This window comes from Frankliniella occidentalis, unplaced genomic scaffold (genome assembly GCF_000697945.3).
Source record: "Frankliniella occidentalis isolate FOCC.00 unplaced genomic scaffold, Focc_3.1 Scaffold157, whole genome shotgun sequence".
Lineage (NCBI taxonomy): Eukaryota > Metazoa > Arthropoda > Insecta > Thysanoptera > Thripidae > Frankliniella > Frankliniella occidentalis.
The window spans coordinates 141985-163649 of NW_026267283.1; the positions used below are offsets into that span (position 1 = coordinate 141985).

At 41.9% G+C, this 21665-nt stretch overlaps 7 protein-coding genes across 16 annotated transcripts in view; 3 read left to right on the top strand and 4 right to left on the bottom strand.

Moving 5' to 3' along the window:
- The first annotated feature begins 123 nt into the window (after positions 1–123).
- LOC113204770 (uncharacterized) lies at positions 124–2327 on the top strand. Its single transcript, XM_026420064.2, has 2 exons — positions 124–270; positions 568–2327. Exons 1-2 carry the CDS (start codon positions 244–246, stop codon positions 1480–1482), a joined length of 942 nt encoding a protein of 313 aa, XP_026275849.1. The 5' UTR covers positions 124–243; the 3' UTR covers positions 1483–2327.
- On the bottom strand, positions 2322–4168 carry LOC113204765 (uncharacterized). Its single transcript, XM_026420056.2, has 3 exons — positions 3910–4168; positions 3453–3780; positions 2322–3374 (listed from the first exon to the last, which is right to left on the bottom strand). Exons 2-3 carry the CDS (start codon positions 3778–3780, stop codon positions 2395–2397), a joined length of 1308 nt encoding a protein of 435 aa, XP_026275841.2. The 5' UTR covers positions 3910–4168; the 3' UTR covers positions 2322–2394.
- Positions 4169–4206: 38 nt separating this feature from the next.
- LOC113204769 (G kinase-anchoring protein 1) lies at positions 4207–6821 on the top strand. The gene is made up of 8 exons (XM_026420063.2): positions 4207–4492; positions 4584–4869; positions 5205–5297; positions 5379–5561; positions 5645–5797; positions 5903–6068; positions 6149–6300; positions 6393–6821. Exons 2-8 carry the CDS (start codon positions 4693–4695, stop codon positions 6426–6428), a joined length of 960 nt encoding a protein of 319 aa, XP_026275848.1. The 5' UTR covers positions 4207–4492; positions 4584–4692; the 3' UTR covers positions 6429–6821.
- On the bottom strand, positions 6820–11360 carry LOC113204768 (calmodulin-lysine N-methyltransferase). 4 transcript variants are annotated; one of them, XM_026420060.2, is made up of 6 exons: positions 11209–11360; positions 8344–8416; positions 8125–8259; positions 7763–8042; positions 7356–7647; positions 6820–7269 (listed from the first exon to the last, which is right to left on the bottom strand). In XM_026420060.2, coding segments are annotated over exons 1-6 (1005 nt in total). In that variant the 5' UTR covers positions 11211–11360; the 3' UTR covers positions 6820–7046. The 4 variants fall into 4 exon arrangements, with proteins under 4 accessions (XP_026275845.1, XP_026275846.1, XP_026275847.1 ...); XM_026420061.2 differs by lacking the exon at positions 11209–11360 and adding an exon at positions 11127–11145; XM_026420062.2 differs by lacking the exons at positions 6820–7269; positions 7356–7647; positions 7763–8042; positions 8125–8259; positions 8344–8416 and adding an exon at positions 8520–10675 and having other exon boundaries at positions 11209–11318.
- A 113-nt stretch (positions 11361–11473) lies between these two features.
- On the top strand, positions 11474–13392 carry LOC113204767 (mesoderm induction early response protein 1-like). Its single transcript, XM_026420058.2, has 2 exons — positions 11474–11686; positions 12223–13392. Exons 1-2 carry the CDS (start codon positions 11474–11476, stop codon positions 13123–13125), a joined length of 1116 nt encoding a protein of 371 aa, XP_026275843.1. The 3' UTR covers positions 13126–13392.
- Positions 13251–17992, bottom strand: LOC113204763 (uncharacterized). 5 transcript variants are annotated; one of them, XM_052271317.1, is made up of 8 exons: positions 17869–17992; positions 17107–17285; positions 16524–16993; positions 16314–16432; positions 15910–16202; positions 15692–15832; positions 15367–15614; positions 13251–15269 (listed from the first exon to the last, which is right to left on the bottom strand). In XM_052271317.1, exons 2-8 carry the CDS (start codon positions 17237–17239, stop codon positions 14496–14498), a joined length of 2178 nt encoding a protein of 725 aa, XP_052127277.1. In that variant the 5' UTR covers positions 17240–17285; positions 17869–17992; the 3' UTR covers positions 13251–14495. The 5 variants fall into 5 exon arrangements, with proteins under 5 accessions (XP_052127277.1, XP_026275838.1, XP_026275837.1 ...); XM_026420053.2 differs by having other exon boundaries at positions 15692–15826; positions 17670–17907; XM_026420052.2 differs by having other exon boundaries at positions 16524–16990; positions 17670–17906.
- A 694-nt stretch (positions 17993–18686) lies between these two features.
- LOC113204841 (oocyte zinc finger protein XlCOF7.1-like) overlaps positions 18687–21665 on the bottom strand; it is a 6119-nt gene continuing 3140 nt past the window's right edge. For all 3 annotated transcript variants that reach the window (XM_052271314.1, XM_052271315.1, XM_052271313.1), the window contains exon 9: positions 18687–20999. In XM_052271314.1, coding sequence (XP_052127274.1) covers positions 18894–20999 — 2106 coding nt within the window. In that variant the 3' untranslated portion in view covers positions 18687–18893. The remainder of the gene's footprint in view (positions 21000–21665) is intronic.

A 21665-nucleotide genomic window follows, 5' to 3' on the forward strand; every position in this document is an offset into this window, starting at 1 on the left:
GACGATCATCGACCATGGTCGACTATGGTCGGACGACGGTGCGTTTCATTAGCCGTAGTTGCCAACCATAGTCGAAAAATCCCAACGACGCCTTTCTGCGTGGTTGGCTGAAGAAATGAAGAAGAAGCAGGCGGGAAAGTGTTTCATCGAGTCGGTGGATTAGCGTGGTTCAGAGTAAACGAAGGAAATATTTGTGATAATTTTAGTTGAATTTCTTTATTTAATCTAAGCCACGCTACTGCCATGAACTTTCATTCTCAAATAAACCAGGTAAGAGGCTAAAGGACTAACTCTGTTCGCCAGTACTATTGTGAACAGTGATGTAGTTGGTTAGGATGGAATGAATGTATGATTGAATCAATGATTAAAAGCGGCCGTATAGTGCAATATTACTTCAGTAACGTTAAAACAGCATTAGAATTCGTTCTCTGTTCATAAAATCGAGAATATCAATGTACAACTCTAAACCGAAATCTTTGATGCAATCGAACAAGAAGCATCATGCCCTGGCAAGCTTTGTTCATTTGCATTGTATATCTCTTTATCTGTAGATTTCTATCTTTCCAGTTGACAAACGTTGCGGGCAGGGCTATATCTGCCGAGGAGCTGCAGAGACTCATTTCATTGGGGAAGTTCACCATCATCAACACTAAGCGTGCCCCTTCCATGATGCCATCCCAAGTTGTTCCTCATCAATCCAACCCAATAGTTGAACTTCAAAGCTCTCAAGATTCTAAGGTGCATTGGCCTGATCCTTTAACCGCCAAGCTTCTGGACATTGCCGTTCCAGAAATGTCCAGGAACAAGTCCACTTCCGCCAAGTTCTGGAACACCGTAGCCTCAGAGGTTGGAGGAGGAATGAATGGTGTTCACTGCAGGACCAAGTACTTCAATTTGGATAGGACCCGTAAGGCTAAGAAAACAAGGGCAGCAGCCTCAGGTGGTGTGCCGAAAAATTATACTGCCATGGAGCAGTACATGGAGGATCTTCTTCATCAACAAGAAGTTCCCAGAGAGATTCCTGACGACCAGGTTGCTCATTGTGGCAGCTCCCTCACTGCTCCTCCTGATGGTGACAATGTGGAAGACCAAGAAAACACGCCCCAGTTACAGACCCCAGTTAGGAAACCATACAGTAAACTACCAAAGCAGACCCATGGAAGTGGATCCAAGCAGGCGTCTTCGAGGAACACGCTTATGTCGCAGTGGCTGAGGTGCATGAAACAAGTAGATGAGCGCCACGCACTGCGTATGAAGGGTGAGCAGCAGAAAATTGATCTGATGGGGAAGTTGCACAAGTTGAAGGAAGACAAGTTAAAAAGAGAGGATGAGAGAATCAAGATAGAAAAACTGAAACTCCAGCGAAAGGAAGCAAGAGACAAACGTAAAGAAGAGCAAATGAGGCGACTCATTGAACTTGAAGAGGACAGAATGAAACTACTCTACGAAATGAAAGTGGCAGTAGAGCAGCGTACTTTTTAGAATTAATCTTATCTTAATTTTTGTAGTGTGCACAATATGCTGTAGAAATTTATCCTGTCTTTTTTTCCATTTGTATCAACAAGTATTGTTATGTGTCGTTCACTTATTTTTAGGTAAGTACAGCAACCCAGCCCAAGTGTGAAAGGGATATCACTCGTGTTCAGTCTTAATGGAACATGCAGTGACATCCTTCTCACAGGGGTTTAAGGGTGTGACTGTTGCTGTGTGTTCCATTAAGATTGACTTTTGTGATATTTATTGACGAACCTGGCGCTGTGATGTTTGTTTTGTAGAAACAATTTATTTACTTAGTATTAAGTATTGTTACTTTTTATCTGTGGCCAAAAAGTGTTGTGAATCATTTTAGGTAAGCACAGCAACCCAGCCCAAGTGTGAAAGGGATATTACTCGTGTTCAGTCTTAATGGAACATGCAGTGACATCCTTCTCACATGGGTTTAAGGGTGTGACTGTTGCTGTGTGTTCCATTAAGACTGACTATTGTTATATTTTTTGATGGACCTGGCGCTGTGATGTTTGTTTTGTAGAAATGGTTTATTTACTTTGCATTAAGTGTTGTTACTTTTTATCTGTGGCCAAAAAGTGTTGTGAATCATTATAAGTAAGCACAGCAACCCAGCCCAAGTGTGAAAGGGATATCACTCGTGTTCAGTCTTAATGGAACATGCAGTGACATCCTTCTCACAGGGGTTTAAGGGTGTGACTGTTGCTGTGTGTTCCATTAAGACTGACTATTGTGATATTTATTGACAAACCTGGCGCTGTGATGTAAGGTATTGACAGGGATCTTTGGGTAAAATTTTTAATAAAACATTTGACTTGAAATTAGCCTTATCTTATTTGCCTTTACTATAACACTTGTTTACAGCACATGTTGTTGCATGCATTCAAATTAATCATTGTTGCGTACACGCCTATTTGCTGGTTCAGCAGCACCAGGATACATTTGTCTAAAGACTTCGAGTGTTCGATTATCAGGAATATTCACAGGAGCATTGTCATCATGTTCACCTTCACCTTCACCTTCACTTTCATTGTCATCTTCATCCTCAGCATCCTCTCTGAAGTCTTCTCCATAATCATTACTCCTTATGCAAATATTGTGCAAAACACAGCAAGCTACAACTAATTGTGCAGCAAATTGGACATCCCTAAGTGGCATAATTCCCCTCAAGTATCTGAAACGATTCTTTAAAATGCCAAAAGCCTGCTCAACAACAACTCGAGTTGTGGACACTCTAGTATTAAAATCGGCCTGCTCCGCTGTTTGATTCCCATAGTCCTTGAAAGGAGTGACTATCCATTTTTTACCCACACCAGCATATCCCTTGTCCCCTAATAGGAATGTTCCATTCGGGAAAAGATACTCTAGGTTGCGCTCTGCAATATTGTACAATTCAGATCTTCTCAAAACACGAGTGTCATGATAAGAGCCAGGATCACCACAATGGACATTGGTGAACAACTTATCAAAATCTACAACAGCTTGAAGTACAATGGAATACCTTTCCTTGCGACACCAATAAACCACTCCATACTCAGGTGGTTTTTCAATGAAGATGTGGGAACCATCAATAGCACCAATACAGTTGCGAATATTAGCTCCAGCTCTAGCAAATGCAGCGGCAGTTTGTTCAATGTTTCCCCCTCTAGGCCAAATAATATGTTCATTCGAAATGGTTGTAAGCCACTCAGTAACTCTACGCACCACTCTAAACACAGTACTTGTGCCACATCCAAATGTATTGGCAATATCTCTGAGAATGGAGCCACAGCTCACAAACCAGAGAAACAGTAAAAAGCTGAACTCTGCACTCTTTTTCTCTTTCCCAAAAAGATGGTTGGGGAGGACTCCACTTGCATCCAAAGAAGCTGCAGTGTGTAAGATTGAAATGATTATTTCATCAAATTATAATGTCAAAATGAAACACTTTTTGTAAGAATATTCACCAATTAGTTCATAAGCAACAGGTCGGTACAGTCTGAAGTCACTACGAAATTCTTCATCGCTTTTTTCCCTGACAATCTCCAGAAAGTTGTCAACTCTTGATCGAGGGGCACCAAACTGTATGTTTGCATAACCAGCAAATAGCTGTGCCAGTTCATCACGTTCATCTTCTGATTCGCTATTGGAGTCCAGAAGGATAGCATCCTCAAGACTGGAGTCAGAACTGTCTGACCTTGCCTCACTGCTACTGCTACTGCTACTGCTACTAGAAGGGACATTTTGAAGGACTCCGCGTTCCAAATCATTCCTAATAAATTCGTTCCAGTCCATCTGCAAATAAATAATACACAAAGTACAAGAATAAAATACGTATTAGTACAGTTCTGAAGTAAACACGAGGTGCTCAGCCTACGGTAACAGACTCTCTGGTGAAAATCAGAGATATCGGAGCACACATACCTTGCATACGTCGAATTCAAAGTCTATAATTTCGTCAGCACAGCATCCAAACGATATTTCAAAGCAAACTGCAGTAAGTAAACTTAATTTCACACTTTTACTGAGTCTTCTCGTATTCCGCTTGTTGTCAAACAATAGACCAGAAAACTGTCTGCTACCCGCCGCCTTCTCAAAAACGCCCGGTTGCAGTCTTTAAACGAGTGATAAAGGAAAGCACCATCGTCAACCATAGTCGACCATGGTCAACTATGGTCGTCGCAAATGAAAAGCACCCAGTAGTGTCTCATCCAGACACATTTTCTTCCCTGAACTGCCCAACACACTGAACAACAAAAACAAGTCCGCACTTGTTCTTGGGCTCTTGCTGTGTTGTGTTGTGTTGCTTGTTTCGTGCCGCACGCCGAGTTCAGTGGTGTTCGAAATTAAATTCATCTATATTTTTCTCCAACTGGAAAACGCTGTTTGCATATTGCAGTGGCTAAGTGCATCGTTGTCCGCAGATCACAAATGCACATCTTTTTGTAGATGGACGATTCAGTGCTTTAAAGCCTCTGCCCTGAAGCGGCAGTTCCTTTGTTTTACGGTACTTTAATGATTTTCATTGTGAAACCATTGTATATGGATGATTCGTTTTCATTGTCAGAGTTAATTGGTGATTCTTTCTTACATTTCAGACCAAGTTTGGTCGGGCAAGGCTCAGCTACGTTGTAGTTGCTTGCCGCTGGGTCAGGTTACCCCCCTTTCGTTTGTCGTAAACGCTTTTAATTCGTACTAATTTACGAAATGCTTGGTATAGCATCACGATTCTCTGTGCTGAAGATCGAGGGTGAAGACAATCCACGTAACCCGAATAAGAAGAAGGCAGAGAAAGTAGATCTTAAAAAGCAGCCCAATCAAAATGGCAAGGCTACCTCCTCCAAGAAAAAGTCTGGTCCTAGTCCCCAAAACGGGCAGCAGACGGTATGTTATCAAAAAGGACCAGGAAGGGATTAGTCATTTTTACATTTTTGTAGCCTTTACTATAAGATATGTTCAGACACCAAGTCATGAAGCATACGGTTCATGGTCGGTTGCTTTGGGTTAATCAGTGTCCAGCAGTAACATGCATGATTGATATATTGGCATTCCCTTTTAGATCAGAATATCACTGCTTTCCCTATTGTCTTTGCTGAAGATTGCTTCTTTCCTCCCCCATTTTCTTTACCTTGGTCCCCTTGAAATACTTCACAGTTGGAAATATTTCAGATGTGATGAAGTTTGCGAAAATGTGTTATAAATACCAAAATTTCTTGCAGGCGGGTGGTAGTTCTAAAAGCAAAAGTAAACCTCCCAAAGCTAAAGTTGTGACTGATGCTCAGTGGGAGGAATGGAAAAAAAAGGATGCACAGGTAAATAAATGCGAAGACTTTAACATGAAGGGACATTTCTTTGACATTTTCTGCAGAATTATGTACTTTTGTATTTTGCAGTATGTAGATGAAAACTATGCAGGAGAATTACAGGAGGCTATTCTCCAGTCTAAGTTAGAATACGAGCAGAACAAAGACTTTTATGATCGTGTTCGGAAAGAAAGTGAGGCAGACAAAAAACTAGCAGCTGGTGGCAAAAAGAAGAAGAAGGCAATGACTCTTGAAGAGTTTAAGAATTTTCAAGTAATGTATTATTTGTGACCTTTGAGGACTAGGATGAGTAATTTTATAGAATATGTACATTAAAAGTGTTTTTCTTGCTTTAGGAGAATACGGGAAATGATATTGAAGAAAAAGACTCACATGTTGAAAATGGGGCCACTGCTGTTGAAGATCCTGAATTTTTCAGTAGAATAAAGTTAGAAGCAAAAGAAGTCATTCAAAAAGAGGAAACCAAAAAGAAAATTAAAGAACGGGAGGTAAGTATTCGCTACTAACCAATTGATAAACTTTATCATGGACTGCTGAAAAGACTCCAATTATGCGTTTTGACTTGTCAACTATTCTCTTATTCTTAATCACAGCCTCTTTTGGATGAAGCTATTTCAATTGCCCAGTATCAAGTCAAATTAGAAGAAAAAGACGCAGAAATTGCTAGTTTAAGTGAAGAGCTTGCTCAAGTTAAAGCAAATCTTACCAAAGTTAAATCTCGCAACAAGCAGCTCTGCTCTATTATTGGCCAATCAGAAGGTAGAACTTTGTTTCTTTTTGTGTGCCATAATTTCCTATACCTATTGAAAATGTTGAATAATTATTTTATTTACTCGCAGTACGAGATAAGGCTGAAATATTAGTAGAATTACATAAGCTGCAAAGTGTGAAAGACGAGCTTACAGAGGAGGTGGCTAACCTCCACGTTCAGTTGGAACAAGAACGTTCCAAAGCCAACTCTCATACATCAACTGATGGCAAAGGGAAAGGAGTAAGTCTGAACTTTCTCTTCTTATTACATGGATTTACAGGATTTAGAATTACAGCATTTTGACACCTTGCACACATGCATTTATTTTACAGGGAAAAAAGAGGACTGCAAGTGAGACACACAACTAAAAATGGGGACTAATGCAAAAGACTGTTGGACTGATAGTGTGTTTCAATCCATACGATAAGACTAATCTCTTATGGAAGAGAGTGTGCCACAATTTATATTATCAAAATGTTTGTGATGTTATCTGGAAAATATTGACAGTATTATTTGTTACTTCATCTCTTTTTTTATATATATAGATATATGAGCACTAGCATCATTCCATGTGGTAGCTCAATGTGACATAATGTAATTTCATCTGCAAGTGTATGTATATTATGTATGTGAAAATTGTATACCCTTTTACCGGTATTTGAAAATCAAAGGATACAATGTATTTTGAAAAGAGGTATCTTTCCTGGTGATTAGTACAAGTTTCTTGGGTGATTAAAATAAACCATAATACACAGAAAATACATTAACTAATAATTTATTTAACCTGATATTTTACATTTTGGCATGAAAACTATAAACATCAAAAGAACAACTTTGATTTTAGAGATAAAATAATAAAACTTTTGCTGAACATCTGAAGATTTTATGAGGAGAAATATGCCCTGCCTTGCCAGCTTTTAGAGACAACTAGCTAGCAACCTCTAAAGGCAAAACAGGGACACGAATATATTGTTTTATAGTTTGTCTCAATCATCTGTTTCTAATCTTTGTCTCACATTTCCGCGGAAATTACCTTTCTTTTTAAAGCCGACAAAAGATGTTTGACTTGAACCAGGCTCATCATCATCAATAGGCTTAGTAACTTTTTTCTCGTGGAATTTAATTTTGGTACGCTCTTCTGAAAGAGTTGGTAATTGAACTTCCTCCTGAGGTTGTGATGGTAACTGCCAATCTACTTTTTCTTCCACTCTGTAATCATAAAAGAGTACCAAAGTCAGTGTGACACATTCATTATTTTAATATACTTTTAGCATTATGTGGAAATTTTTGATTACCGTGTTTCTACAGTTTTCCATAACCCATAAGGGTTTGGTTTTGGAGCTGGGCCCATCACTGCAGTAGCTTTTGGAGGTTGCTTGGGTGGCTCTGATACTTTGCTTTCAGGAAATCTCTTTTTATATGTTGGTTGTGCTGAGCCTTCACCAGACTTCCGTTTCTTACCCGAGGGGAACGATTTACTTTTATCCTTCTTTTTTGCAGCATTCGCATCTGCTTTCTCTGATTGATCTAAAATCTTCTGTTCTGCAATAGTTATGTAGCCTTCTGCTGGAGCATGCCACTTAGTTTCTTTAAAGAAGAAAAAAAAATAAGTTTCTTTGAGAAAAAACAAACAAACAAAAACGCAGTTGTATTTAATATCTATAAATATCTAATCTTTATAGGTATGAATTCAGAAACAAACCATTTGTATCAGTATGCCAATAATATGAGTAGCCTTCATCAGACCGGGCTTCAAACCACTTGATTGTGGAGGCTTTTTCTTTCACCCTCCTTCTCTTCTGATCAAATTCAATTTTCTCCTGCACTTTGGCTGCTTCTTTTGCCTTTTTAGCTTCTGCATGCTGCTCTGCAGCATCCTCTGCTGCCTTTTGCTTTTGTTCCAAGCCATCCAGCAAAAGTTTAGAAGTGAAGTCTGCATTGCCTGAATCCTGAATGTCTTTCATATATGCTTTTAGAGCAGCCTAGAAATTATTAGTACGATGAATTAGTTTTGGAAGGTGTAAAACATTTTAATGAGCAAGTAGGTTAAAATAAAAAAGTTACCTCTTCCATTTTCTTCATGTCTTTGTCAATCTGAACTTGATGTTTCGCATCTTTAGCACTTTTCTTACTGATTTCTGATAATCTCTTTGCCACATTTTCTTTATGTTTTTTTCCATTTTCATGAAATGCAATTGACTTAAATAAGAAGACAACGTTAATTAATAGTAAGTGTCCTTAATTGTATAGCACACTGATACTTTCCTTATAAATCATACTCACCGGTTTATTGTCTGCGATCCAGCATTTGCAGAATTCACACTGTTTTCGGGCCTGGGATATCCAATAGTCCGCCCTGTGAATACAAAGTAGAACAGTTATTGCAAACACAGACAGGAAGCCTGGAAGGGCAATGATCACTGACAAGAGACATAATCAAAGGCAAAAGGAATCATGAGTAGAGCAATTTTCAAACATTTATTGAAATAAAAACAACAAACAAATAAGTGGTATAGTTCACAAACAACAAGTTCAGTTGGAATCAATCAATAAATTAATCAATCAAGTTATGATTCAAACACATCACAAATATTAAAGATTCATAAAATAGCTTTTACAATTTTTCTCATGTCAAAGGCTTTTACATCACAGATGATACTAAAGTCACATTGAACCTATGCAAGGAACTATGTCTCCATATAAAACTCTTACATCACATGTCATGGATGGATTATGCAGTATATATACCAGCTAAAGTCCCATATTAACCAGGAAAATAATGAACAGTTAGAATTACGCATGAGAACTACAGTCAAAAATGGATTTAGCATTACCCAGGATTAGTGTTGTGATAGAAAATAATAATTTCATATCGAAATATGCTTAGAGCATTTCCTGCTTATAACATCACGATTTTGCTTTCCTGAGGAACATTGTTACATCCGGGTATGACTTAAATGAATGAGAAAAAAAATCTTCTTACAAATTAATTTGAGTCTTGAGTTGAGGTCGACACAAAAAAAATTTAACTTGAGTGTTACAAATCAAAAATAAAATTTGAAGATAGTTAGACTAAGATTATTCTTTTGAAAAGTTTGTGTAACTCAATATTTGTACATACAAGAAAACATCAGCCTTAATTGTACATAAAATTGAGGGCATTTAAGGGATTTAAGCTTCGTTAATTGATGTTAGTTGATTAACAGATGAACAAAATGGACTAGATAAAACAACTAGAATAAATATAATTTTTGGCACCATGATTAGTCAATTGTCACAATACTATATCATGCTATACAAAGGATATGAGACAGTCTTACATGTGCTCGGTTTCCCAAAATCTTAAGAGTATAATAAATATCATTTGTTTTGGTACAATGACTAGATACGCAAGATGCTTCTTAAGACTTAAACAGAAAATTCCCTGTTACCCGACATTTCTTTAGCTGTTGCAAGTAAGTTTAAACTGCTGTATCAAGATATGAAACCACACGCACTTTCTTGGCTACAAAAACGTCAAGAGCAGACCAGACTCACAAACTACCGGTAACTACGCTATTTAAGTTTCCAACAAATACATTAATTAAAAATTCTGACTTCATCTAAATTTTAAAGACAAACAGATGCTTTTTGGAGTTGCAAAAGAAGAGGGTAGTGTATATTCTCATCATAGCTTTCATTGTTTGCTTTCAGCTGAAGATGTCTATCCCAAATATGCTCATTGTAAACTTCTTTTAAGCTCCAAATAAAACCAGCATTGCTTGCCTCCTCACAGAACTTTTCCAGAGTTCCAGCTCTCCTGGGTGCAGTGACTAGAGCTATACCATCATCAGCCATGAAATTAAAAATAGTCTGAACCAAGTCTTGACGAACATCATCAAAAAATAAACAATCAGCACACAAAATAATATCATATCGGGAAGTTGGTAATTCAACAGATTGGTTGATGATGTTTAATGTGGGCTGCTTCCCCCATTGAAGTACAGATGATGTAATTCGAGTAGACTTCCCAAAGCCATTCTTCTCTAAAATACAGCCAACATTTTCCATTGAAAATATATTTCCATCAGTAAGAAGAACTTTTGATGCTGATGTGTACTTTCCAATCATAAGACCTGCCAAACAACTCATACCCCCTCCAACTTCAAGTATTGACTTACAACTAAAAAGTTGTTTATTACAGAGACCATAATATGCAAGTACCTCCTCTGATGGCCACACACAAATATTCCCAGTGTTGTTAAACCCCATGAGATCATATGCTGTGATATTGCGTTGAGGGTGACGGACAAGAACAGAGAACATGTCTTGGCCAACAGTGGCAGAGTATTCATACCACATGGCACCATCTTCACTAATATTTTGAAGAGGTAAAGCAGTGACAAGTCCATAACTTTGAAATCTACGAATGGAACTTGGCATTGTAGAAGGAGAACCATTTTTATGTAATGCTTGGGCTAGAATCCTCCAACGACTACGGGCAATGACATTATTATATTCTTGAGAAGTGATGTTCTCGCAGTCATCAGAGAGAGCTGGGCTGGATGGCAGAGAGCTGTCTGAGCTCTGCATGCTTCAGTCCATGAAGAAGTCAAAGCCAGACTTTGTTCCAGGCCTGCAAGCGAAGCAAGCAAGTGGCTGGGTCAACATTATAGCTAAAATGCCTTACTTTCATAGTAAATCAAGAAGGTAATCCAACAACAGTACTGCAAGAAATTACCCAAATTACAACAGAAAAAACAAAGACTTTTAAGTTATACATTACAAAAGGATTCAGCGTTAAAAAAATCTTTGCAAGTGACAAGTTATAACTTGAATTTAGTACAGTTAGTTTGCAGCTGCAAGTATCTAGTTGTGAGTCTTTAATATTGATTACAGGTTAGAGGTTAAGTACAGTAAATTTTAGAAAACGCCAATATAATACAAAGGAATTTAGATGATTGGAGGACCACTAGCTACAAGCATACAATTATAGTCTGTGTCAAGAGGGAACCGATAGGTTATAAAGTATAAAAAGGTGTAACGATAGACAGAAAAATGTGAAATAAAATGCTGGTGATACAAACATGTCAGTTGACGAAGCAAAATAGAACAATATTTGAAAATTGCTCACTCTTCCTAGGATGTAATTTTGAGTTTTGTACTCACATTGTTGTGTTTTGGTGTCAATGCTCAAACGAAGCAGCCATTAACTGTGAATAGTTAAGGTACAGACCAGTTCCTTATTGGCAGCCGCAGCTTCGGCTGACGTCCGATTGTTTTTGTTGTGTCAGCGTAGTTAGCGTATGATGTTTAATACTTCGTTGTCTGTTATCCAAAAAACTTCAATGTAATATCGCCTGTATACGCGAATTGGGTGAAAGCTCCTGATTCCTTCAACTACGGGAAGCTTGTAGCGATATTCTTTTCTAGAATGGAGTTCGATCAAAAAGTGAAGCAAGAACATCAAATGGACAGAGATGGGAGCGCCGCTAGTGATCTTGTTTATGACAAGTCTTCGACTACCTCTACTTCTGCAACCATCAAAGTTGAAGATCCTTCTTCTTCAGGATCTTCAACTTCAAATCGAATTAAGACGGAATTGAGAGGAGGTTTGGGCGACCAAGAATTGCCTTTACCGGCTCAGGTGTGTATTTCCTTAACCTTACTCATAATTTAGTTCATTTTTTAAAGTGTCAAGTTTTTTAGTATACCTTCGTCACTACCCGGATGATAGATCAACATCGTTGTCACAATTCATTAGGACAACTTTTCTTTATCTTACTTATCACCTCAGTTGCTTAACCCTAAAGGACTCCAATTTTGGTTTCTACTATTCGCCTTGTTCAATGCACATTTTGATTTTGTGCACCTTGAATACGGCTGGTCATTCATTTATTGCATTGCACTGCACTTTCCACAGTTAGGTCTAAGCAGCCTATAAATCACTTTCAGCTTGGTTGCAAATTTAGTGGTGGAACCTCAATCGGTAGAACTTGCCGGCATTCTTTGTTTTTTGCCGTTTTGACTTTATAGAAGTTTTAGTCAGACCGGTATCAACTAGACATTTAAAAAGTTGCCCCGTCTATTCTCTTATGTTGAAAATTTAGCCCTTATTTTACGAAAAATGACAAAAATAAGATGTCACATTTAACTTGCCTGTTTTGTTTTGTTTTTGTCTAGGCTGGTTCTAGTGCTGCTCACACCCTTTCTCCGGACGGGTCCCGGTCCAGTAGTGGGTCCGAAGAGGCCCAGCCCGACCGAACACACACCCGCAACACGCGCGCCCTTCCACTGGAAAAGGTGGACGTGGGTGGGCTCTCCCTCCACAGCGTGCCGCCCGACGAGCCCGTCCCGGACGCCCCCGAGCGGCCCACCAGACTGCGGAGGACGGTGACGGCGAGGCAGCCGGCGCTGGGTGCCATGAGCGAGGACAGCTATGACGACTACTCGAGCAGCGAGGAGGAGGAGATGCGCAAGACCATCATGATTGGCAGCGCGTACCAGGCCGTGGTCCCCGAGGGCTTCTCCAAGTACAACACCGAGCGGCCCTACAAGCATGCCGACAAGCTCCTATGGGAGCCCAGGGGTGTCCTGGACAACGAGGTCATCGAGCAGTACCTGCAGACAAGCAACGAGCTGACAGAGAGCAGCGCTGTGGGCATCGACGTGCTGCCCATGGGCTCCCACACGAGAGACGACGAGCAAGCCCTGTTCCTCCTCATGCAGAGTAATCATAACGTGGAAGAGGCGCTGAGAAGACGGCGAGCCACGCCCCCTGCAGCGTCAAACCCCTCGGCTCCGTGGACAGACGAGGAGTGCAGAAATTTCGAAAACGGAATCCTTACTTTTGGCAAAGACTTTCACACGATTCAAGCACAAAGATTGCGGACAAGAACTGTGAGTGAAATTGTGCAGTTTTATTACCTGTGGAAAAAAACAGAGAGACATGATGTATTTGCAAACAAAATGCGCCCGGATAAAAAGAAGTACATGCTCCATCCAGGAGTTACGCTCGTTGTTTATGAGTTATTGGAGAAAGAAAATCAAAAAGATGCTAGCTCTAAAGATTCTGTAACTGCATAGGTATCCTGTATAACCTTCTTAGGATTCTCCTAAGGCATCAAGGTAAATTTAGTTTTTTTTAACAGCTGCAAAATGTCACTACATGGTGGATTATTTGTAGCACGGCAAAAGAAAACAAACAATAATGTTAAGGAATTTTTTAACTTGTTTTAATGAATGACGTACCATACAATTGATTTAGGAGTTGCCTTCAAAGTTGTGATAAAGAACTTTGATGTTGTAAAACAAAATTTCATAATAAAAGTTGTTATAGATGTTTCAGAGGAATTCATATTGTTTTTTCGTTTTTCTTTTAATCTGAGAGAAGAGTATTAATTTCATTCCATTTATATTTATTCCTGTTTATGAATGGGCTCATCAATTATCAATGTTGGCTAAAGACATTTTTTTTTTTACTTTACCTAGCATTGATGAACAGCTTAGTGTAGTTACTATCTAATATGATACCCTTAAGTAAGACTCTAAATTTTTGAAGGAAAAAAAAAACAACAAATAACAAATAAAGAAAAAATACTGAACAGACACAATGAATACACAATGTTAAACTCCTTCAATAGTTCTTTCCAAATAAATTCGATGGACATAAAACATGAACATTTGATTCAACTGGTAATGTGTGTTGAGAATATTTAAGCAGACTCCTAATAAGAAATATTGACAACATGATTGGTATTCATAATTTTCCTGCCCTCCAGGACACATGTGATGATTGATAGATGACAGGAAAAGCCCATGTCTATATTCTTAAAACTATATTTACACAATTTCAGCTTCACAAAAGTGAAATGAAATGAGGTAGAGGTCTACTTACATTCCAAGTACTGTATCATACTGAAGTTCATAAATTTATGAATGGCAACAAGAAACCATCACCATCAAAAATAAAAAGATGGTTCATTGGAAACAAAATGAATGAGATTCCTCATTGTGAAATATTTTAAAAGTACTAAAACTACATACAATACTGATGGCTGTATGTAAATACACTTTTACCAGAAGCCTAAATGAACAGCAATAAAACCATACATATCGCACTTCAAATTTGTATTTTTGAGAATGAAGACTACTGTCCCAATTATCAGAATAGCTAAAAAAATTAAAATTCAGCATACACCATAACATGGTTATCTAGCACAAAGAGTGAGAAATTTACAAGCTGAGTACATTCCTACACACAGTATCTAGCTTTTTGATAAATAACATTATGAAACCCACTTATAACGGGCCCGCAATGGATTTTCCACCAGTCCCCTGGTTATTACTTTAATGGTAAATTCCCTCTCATTACAGATTCTGGTTTGTAATGAATTTTTGGGACGCTCCCCTTAAAACTGTTATACGTAGGTTTCACTACATTTAAAATTACAAGTCTAGATGACATTTGGTTCCCCCTCACCTCCAGATGAAACCATGTCAGCATTAAAATGGAGAGTGCTTCCATTAAAACTAACTTCTTGGCTTTTCTCATTTATGGCCTCCTGAAAGCCACAAAGTTCATCTGCTCGAAGAGAATCCTGGCTTTCTTGACTGTCATCTTGGAGTGCTTTAAACTCGCTTCCCTGGTGATCACCATTTTTAACATTATCACTGCTAGTGTTATTGGAACTACAATAAGTAGATTTATCTGTTATTTTACTATTATCTTGACTTTCTTCCTCCATTGCCCTCAGATCACTAGTGAAATCTCCAACTGCCAAGGTGCATGGTGAGCTACTAAATGACACTTCATCCACCAAACTTGAAGCTTCACCCATAAGTTTATCATGCAATACATGACTTGCTGACATATGACCAGTTAAAATGTCTTCAGCTACCAAGTTTGAGTCAGACCCATGAGTTGATATAGAATTCGATTCCTCTTCATAGAGAGCTGAATGAGATGTCAAAGACCTTGGAGCTAATTCTGAGAGATTAGAAGACACCTCATCCTGACTCTCATAGAGCTCATTTGGAGGAGTGTTATTTAAATTTTCATAATCCATAGCTTCAACAGGCCAAACCGAATTATTAGTTGTGCCTGTCTCCTTTTCTTGCACAACAGATGAGTTGGAGATGACATGATCTGATTGGGGCTCAACTTCAAGATGCATATTAAATGTATCTTGTTCAGAGTTTTCAATATGACACACATTATTTCTTTCTGGCTGTAAGGGATAGGAAAGTTGCTTATGAGGAATGCAGTCAAAAATACTGAATTTTTTAGAGAACATCCAAAACACACTGATCAAAATAAATGTTCACCTGAAATACTTCATACAGTTCAAGATCAGGACAATGCGACTCCTGATAATGCTGGATGAGTTCAAAATCACCCGGAAAATCGTCTCGGGGGCAGCGCGGACATAGGAAAGATCCACAGTCCATATGGTCAGCAAGTGAATGCTGAAGACAAGCTGCAGAGCCAGGTAACCATCGGTCACAGAGCAAGCATTGAGTGAGAGCTTCAGAAGCTGGATTATTTGCCCTACTACGCAACCTGAAACCATAATCTGGAAAAACGAAAAAATATAGCATTAAAACCTGTTTTTATTTTCTAAAATAATACAAGTCATAGTTGAAAACCTACCTTCATTATCATGTGATGCGCCACTTAGCTCAAGGATTCTTTCAACAGTTGTTTGAGTGCTACGTCTTCCTCTTCTTCCTCTTGGTGTAACTTTCAAAGGTCTGCTCCTTGGTCTGCCTCTAGGCCTCCTGCCTCCTAGACCTTAATTGTTTATTTAAAAAATACAAAAATATAACTAAAAATATGCATACGTAAAATAAACAAAGAGCAAAACTTACCCATTGGCTTTGAAGGCTTCAATGTTATTCGCTCTTCAGTTCTAAAGGTCTGCACTTCCTTGTGCCCACCAAAGAATTCGTTGTATGATTTCTCTAATTCTTCATGAGAGGGCTCAATAGGATCCTCTGGCTCATCCTTTATTACAATACTCTCCCAAGCATAGCTACCACCTATCAGAGATGCAGATGAGTCACTTTGTCTAGGCGTTTCCTTGCACTCTGGACACTCATATGTTGATAATGTACGATGTGACAAGTTTGCCTCAGTTACATCATTTGATTTATGCTGAGCTCTGAAATTTTGCATTCACAAAAGCAAAACAAATTACACAAATTGCATACATTATTTCAAGTAAGTTACACCAAGTAGATATTTCATAGGGCTACAGAACATTTGGATTTACCGTAAAGAGTTCAGTTGGCATTCGGCTTTCAGTACTGTACATCTAAATTCATAAGAGAGGCGTAATCTTTCAATACACACTGTGCAGACTTGTTTTGGCAATTTATCACAGCAGCTCACCTGAATCAACACAGTGAAAATTTGAATTTCCAATCAAGGAAAGAACTTACGATTTTGAAATGAAAAAAACAACATCAAAACAGAGCCTTACTTTTACAGGTAAAGTTGCTTTTATCATGGAGAGAACATCATCAAATGGTTCATCTCGTTGAGTACCATGCATGCTTTTAGGCAAAACTTCTGGATGGTGAGGAGGATGACGAAACAAAAATACTAACGAAGAGCCCTGATAAGGAACAGAACACAAACGACAAGGTAACATAGAATCCAAACTTTCGTCTTTGGCAGACTCAATGTTTTTACATGTTCCTTCAATATGGACTTTCGGGTCAGAGGTTTGAGGTTGATCATTATTTGGAGAACTTTCACATGAAGTATCCATTTGAATATCCTGCTCTAAACTTGGGTGTTGGAGCAAATCAGATGAGCTCTGAATGTGGTTTGCCTCTGATTGGTTCTCAGAATTATTCAAAGAAGACACTGATTTAACAACTGGCAAATCGAACAAATTTGCTTCAGATGGTAAGTCTTCTTTGGAATTTTGTTGGTTCTCACTTGCTGCTGCAACAGATGTGACAGAATTTGGTGCTAAAGGCAGGGGACTAGGTTTAAAAGGTTGTAAATAAGAGAAAACAAGTAAATGAACAAACAAGCAATAAATATAATACACTAACCAGTTGCAGTTGCAGAAATGATGTCATCTTTCATCGGCTCCAGCTCTAGCAATGGATTCAATATACTAGGAATAGACTCTGTCATTTCCGTTTCTTCAAAATTTTCAGATAAAAGCGAATGTGTTTCACTCATGATTGATATTTAAGCAATATCATAGGAAATGGACAAAATTAACTAACTGAAAACAAAGGGAAGAGAATTAATTAATAGCCTGACACCTCATATTGAAAATATCGTCAACATTCTTTTATCACTCAATTAGGAAAATTGCTATTGACATCAGATAATTGACATAGTAAAGATAAAACAGGTTACTTCAATGTAAGATTTTCAGGGTTTAACTGAGAGAAATTGAGAAAACTTTGAGAAAATTGAGAGATACCTGTTTATCGTAAGTTAGGGGATAATAAAATGCCCACATTAAAATATTCCAGAAAAGAATAATATCTTACTAGTGATTCAATCTTATATTTAATTCGAATCTGTGATTCACAAAACCCTCAACCACCGGACTAATGCAAGCAATTTCTAAAAGATATTAGATTTCCCCCATAATGTTTACCGGCAGCAGAATGAAGTGCCCGTAGGAACCTTCAAAACACAGAAATAATCCATGGATCGAACGATGTGACAAAATCAAAATGGTAAATGAGCACTACAGAGGAGACATCTGCAGAAAAACAACCGGTATTTTTTGTCAACCTTTTCCATGAAAACCAAAATAATACACATCAACACACCACGCACTTTACTTTTCTCACCTTTCTCTTTTTCTACTATTTTTTTGACAAATTGCAAGCTAGATATGAAAAATTTTCGAGTAGGCTCATAAAAACATGAAAAATGAAGAGATTTTCCTTTAAAACATTTGTTTGGTAATGGTTTTAGAAATTGAATGAATTATTGCATTGCATATGTAGACTTGTCTGTATTTTCAATGAGAAAATTCCGCCCAAAACTCAGGGAAATGAACCACACCCACAAACAAATTATTGTCGATAGGTGAACGTTGGCAGCACTTTTATTTCAGTGAGGCTCAAGTTGGCGCCTATTTTGAACAGAGCGGGGAACATAGTTTGCCTTGACGATCTATTACGGTAACTTGCTGCTGTGGCGAAAGTGGGTCGCAACGTTGAAGGCGTTGTGCGTAAGGACCTGTGAAGTTAAGCACTACGATCTTGTTCGCAATGGCAATTGATTTTGCTTGTTAACTTTGTACATCCGAACGTAAGACCTGTGTTGGATCTACAAAGGGAATTCATACCCCGGAAGCAGGGGCGGTTTTCTAGTTCGTCTTGTGTGCAGGGCGGTTTGTCTTGAGGTTTGCATTCATAAAGGCGTTGGGACAAATTGCTAACTTTTAGGCTGATCGGGCAGACCGAGGAACACGCATTGTGATGTGTTACTGACTGAAGAGGTCACGATTTTCGCAGTTGTGAGCACTTTTGCTCGGAAGCTTTCCGCTAGGATTGCATAACAAATATGACCGGCACAAACTAACACAGGCCGTGTGTGATATGGGTATACTGTGCCCGTCAAAAGACTAATCGGCAAAGGGCAGAGTCAAAATTCATGGACATTACATTTCTATTCTAGATAATTTATTTTTTCACTGAGATATTTGTGGCAATTAAAGTACTAAAATCACATTTAAAGCACTATTCGAACAATCTATGAAATTTCAGAACCACATTGACAGTCAGGTACAAATGTGTTTAACATCAACAACGACAATTTTGGCATTTGTTCGTGGCACTAGTGTTTCTTGATAACACTACACTATGTTCTACTTGCTGCTACCCTGTGCGGCTGGCGCAGAGGCCCCGTGCGGTACAAACACCAGGTGGAACGAGCCGTCGGCCGTGGTCTGGATGGGCGCGCCCAGGATGAGACCGCCGGGGCCCAGGTTGGACGAGGACGCCGACGAGGATATGCTGGTTAGCGGCGGCGGCTGGCTCACAGACACCAGCTTTACCGTGGGGGCGGGGGCGCCAGGCGACGCATACACCATGTGGGGGTGGTGCGTGTCGGCCTTCAAGTGGAGCGATACGAGCGGGGGCGGCGCTGACTTGACCACCAGGGTGGTGGCCGGTGGCGACGGGGCGGGGTACCTCAGCACGGCCTGGTGCAGCTGGGGGGCCGCGGGGGCGGGGAGCAGATGCATGGTGGGGCCGGTTTGAGGTTGAGGGGTCGCGCCCTCCAGGTCATGGTAGGTCGCGCACCCTGTGAGCGTCAGCATGGTCTCTTGGCCTACCAGGGTAGGCACCGTGGCAGCAGTGGGTCCTGTTCCCCAACCCCAGATCTTGTCCGCCTTCGTGTAGTAGTCCTGTCCGGCGGCGTTCTGATCCGCGTGCTCCTCGTGGTGGTGCAGTTGATGGTGCTGGCGCGCTGCTGACGGCTGTGGCTCGACGACCTGGCGGTGTTCTATAGGCTCGTGGAGCTGGTGTTGCTGCGGCTCAAGCTGGTGCTGGTAGTGATGTCCTTGGGGCTGCAGAGCGATAGTCTCGAGCTGTCGCTTGTCCTGCAGCGCCTGGTGTTGCTGGTGGTCCTGGTGGTGTTGGGGTTGGAGCTGCACGAGCTGCATCACGACGGTGGTCGGTTGTTCTGGCTGCAAGTAGTGCTGTTGCGTCGGTGACGCCGGCGGTGGCGGCGGCAGCATCACCTGCTCCAGCGGCGGCGGCGTTGACGGCGGGACCGCCTCCTGGCGCTTCTCGCCCTTCTTGGTGGCAGGCCGGGCCGGGGCCGGCGGCTCCTCGGCGGCGTGCAGGCGCCGCCGGTGCGACTTGAGGCTGCCGCTGGTGGTGAAGCTGAGGCCGCACGAGCGGCAGTGGTAGTTCTTCTTGATGTCCGGCGTGCACAGGTGCCGGCTCAGGTTCATGCGGTGCGGGAAGCGCCGGCCGCACTTGGCGCACTGGAAGGCCTCCTCGGTGGTGTGGTAGCGCGAGTGCTGCATCATGGACGCGTGCGTGTCGAAGTCCTTGCCGCAGGTGGCGCACGAGTGCTGGCCGCCGCCGTGGTGGCGCTGCCGGTGCACGTCCAGGTCGCGCCGCCGCTGGTAGCGCTTGTCGCAGTCGTCGCACCCGAACGGGTGCTCCTTGTTGTGCTTGAACGTGACGTGCTTCTTGAGGTCCGAGACGGCCACGAACCCCATGTCGCAGAGGTGGCACTTGTGCGGCCGTTCGCCCGTGTGCTTGGACTGCACGTGCATCTTGAGCCGGTACAGGCTGGGCAGCTTGTGGCCGCACTCGGGGCACAGGTGCCACTTCTTGCCGTCCTGGTGGTTGTAGCGCAGGTGGCGCTTCATGTCGGCGTTGGAGATGAAGCGCTTGTTGCACTCCGGGCACACAAAGTTGCGCTCGTTCTTGTGCGCGCCCTTGGTGTGGTACTCGAGGTTCTGCGCCCGCTTGAAGGTCATGCCGCACTCGGCGCAGATGAAGGGCTTCTCGCCCGTGTGCAGGCGGCGGTGCTCGTCCAGGTCGCGCGAGGACTTGAACGGCTTGCCGCAGTCCGGGCAGGTGACGGCCGGGAATACGCCATCGTGCGCGTCCCGCACGTGCGCGCGGAACTCGCGCTTCAGCGAGAAGACCTCACTGCAGGTGGGGCAGGTGATGGTGGCGGGGCCGGCCCCGGCGCGCGGCGGCGGCGGCGAGGGCGGCGCAGAATCCTCCGGGTCGTCGCCGTCGCCGCCCTCGCCGTCGGGCTGGTGCGCGCGCACCACGTGGCGCTCCAGCGACGCCTTGTTGGCGCAGCGGTACGAACAGCCCGGACGCGCGCAGCGCATCTTGCCGTGCGCCGCACCGAAGTGGATCCGCACGTCGGTCCGGTCGTCGAACTTCTGCGGGCACTTGGCGCAGGAGAAGGGGCCGCCCTCGTGGAACTTGCGCACGTGCACCTGTGTGGGAGAGGCATCGGGTGAGAGAAATTCCTCGTATAATGCACGTTGTCGAATAGGGAATCGCCCAAGAAAGTACGTCCGTTAGGTTAATGACGAGAGCTCGGCGCCTGCGAGACTCGGGGTAGGCCACTCCTAAGTACACGCGTGCAGTGCAGACACCGCGTTGCCTACCCGCCAGGCGCTCTGCTGAGAGCTTGCGTCCACTGAAGTTGGCGGTTTCGTGCGGCGAATGACGGGCGTACTTTCTGGATGACCCCTGTGTGGCGCCCCCACAATGTTCAAGTTCAAGTGGGGCGAGTGAACGCCTCCTCGGCCGAACCCCCGCACTGGGGCCACCCGTATCACACGGCTGCTTGGCTGGTTTGGCCTACCCGGCCCACTGCAGGCGCTGTCATTATATTAGCGTCGTCTGAGAATTGTGACGAGAACTTTGGGAAGTGGGGGACGGCCGAGAGGCGCCTCCTGGATGTCCTTACAATGCACGGTACCCTGTGGGAACGCGAGGGAACGCCTGCGACACTCGGGGTAGGCCGCCAGTCTCACACGGCTGCTTTGCGGATTGGCCTACTCAGCGTGTCGCAGGCGCTATAGTAGCCCAGCATTCTTTGGCTTGGGTCTGTGGGCAAGCCATGACGAAATCAGACAAATTTTGCATTGGGGGGG

Excerpts from the sequence above, each read along its gene's own strand:
- LOC113204770 (XM_026420064.2), top strand. The coding sequence starts at position 244 with ATGAACTTTCATTCTCAAATAAACCAG. Across the intron at positions 271-567 it reads TTCATTCTCAAATAAACCAG|TTGACAAACGTTGCGGGCAG; the intron begins GTAAGAGGCTAA and ends CTATCTTTCCAG.
- LOC113204765 (XM_026420056.2), bottom strand. The coding sequence starts at position 3,780 with ATGGACTGGAACGAATTTATTAGGAATGATTTGGAACGCGGAGTCCTT. Across the intron at positions 3,375-3,452 it reads TGTTGCTTATGAACTAATTG|CTTCTTTGGATGCAAGTGGA; the intron begins GTGAATATTCTT and ends TACACACTGCAG.
- LOC113204769 (XM_026420063.2), top strand. The coding sequence starts at position 4,693 with ATGCTTGGTATAGCATCACGATTCTCTGTGCTGAAGATCGAGGGTGAA. Across the intron at positions 5,562-5,644 it reads AAGAGTTTAAGAATTTTCAA|GAGAATACGGGAAATGATAT; the intron begins GTAATGTATTAT and ends TTCTTGCTTTAG. Across the intron at positions 6,301-6,392 it reads CTGATGGCAAAGGGAAAGGA|GGAAAAAAGAGGACTGCAAG; the intron begins GTAAGTCTGAAC and ends TTTATTTTACAG.
- LOC113204768 (XM_026420060.2), bottom strand. Across the intron at positions 7,648-7,762 it reads TTGGCATACTGATACAAATG|AAACTAAGTGGCATGCTCCA; the intron begins GTTTGTTTCTGA and ends TCTTCTTTAAAG. Across the intron at positions 7,270-7,355 it reads TGGAAAACTGTAGAAACACG|AGTGGAAGAAAAAGTAGATT; the intron begins GTAATCAAAAAT and ends TTATGATTACAG.
- LOC113204767 (XM_026420058.2), top strand. The coding sequence starts at position 11,474 with ATGGAGTTCGATCAAAAAGTGAAGCAAGAACATCAAATGGACAGAGAT. Across the intron at positions 11,687-12,222 it reads AATTGCCTTTACCGGCTCAG|GCTGGTTCTAGTGCTGCTCA; the intron begins GTGTGTATTTCC and ends GTTTTTGTCTAG.
- LOC113204763 (XM_052271317.1), bottom strand. The coding sequence starts at position 17,239 with ATGAGTGAAACACATTCGCTTTTATCTGAAAATTTTGAAGAAACGGAA. Across the intron at positions 16,203-16,313 it reads TGCCAACTGAACTCTTTACG|AGCTCAGCATAAATCAAATG; the intron begins GTAAATCCAAAT and ends GCAAAATTTCAG. Across the intron at positions 15,270-15,366 it reads AACTGTATGAAGTATTTCAG|CCAGAAAGAAATAATGTGTG; the intron begins GTGAACATTTAT and ends TATCCCTTACAG.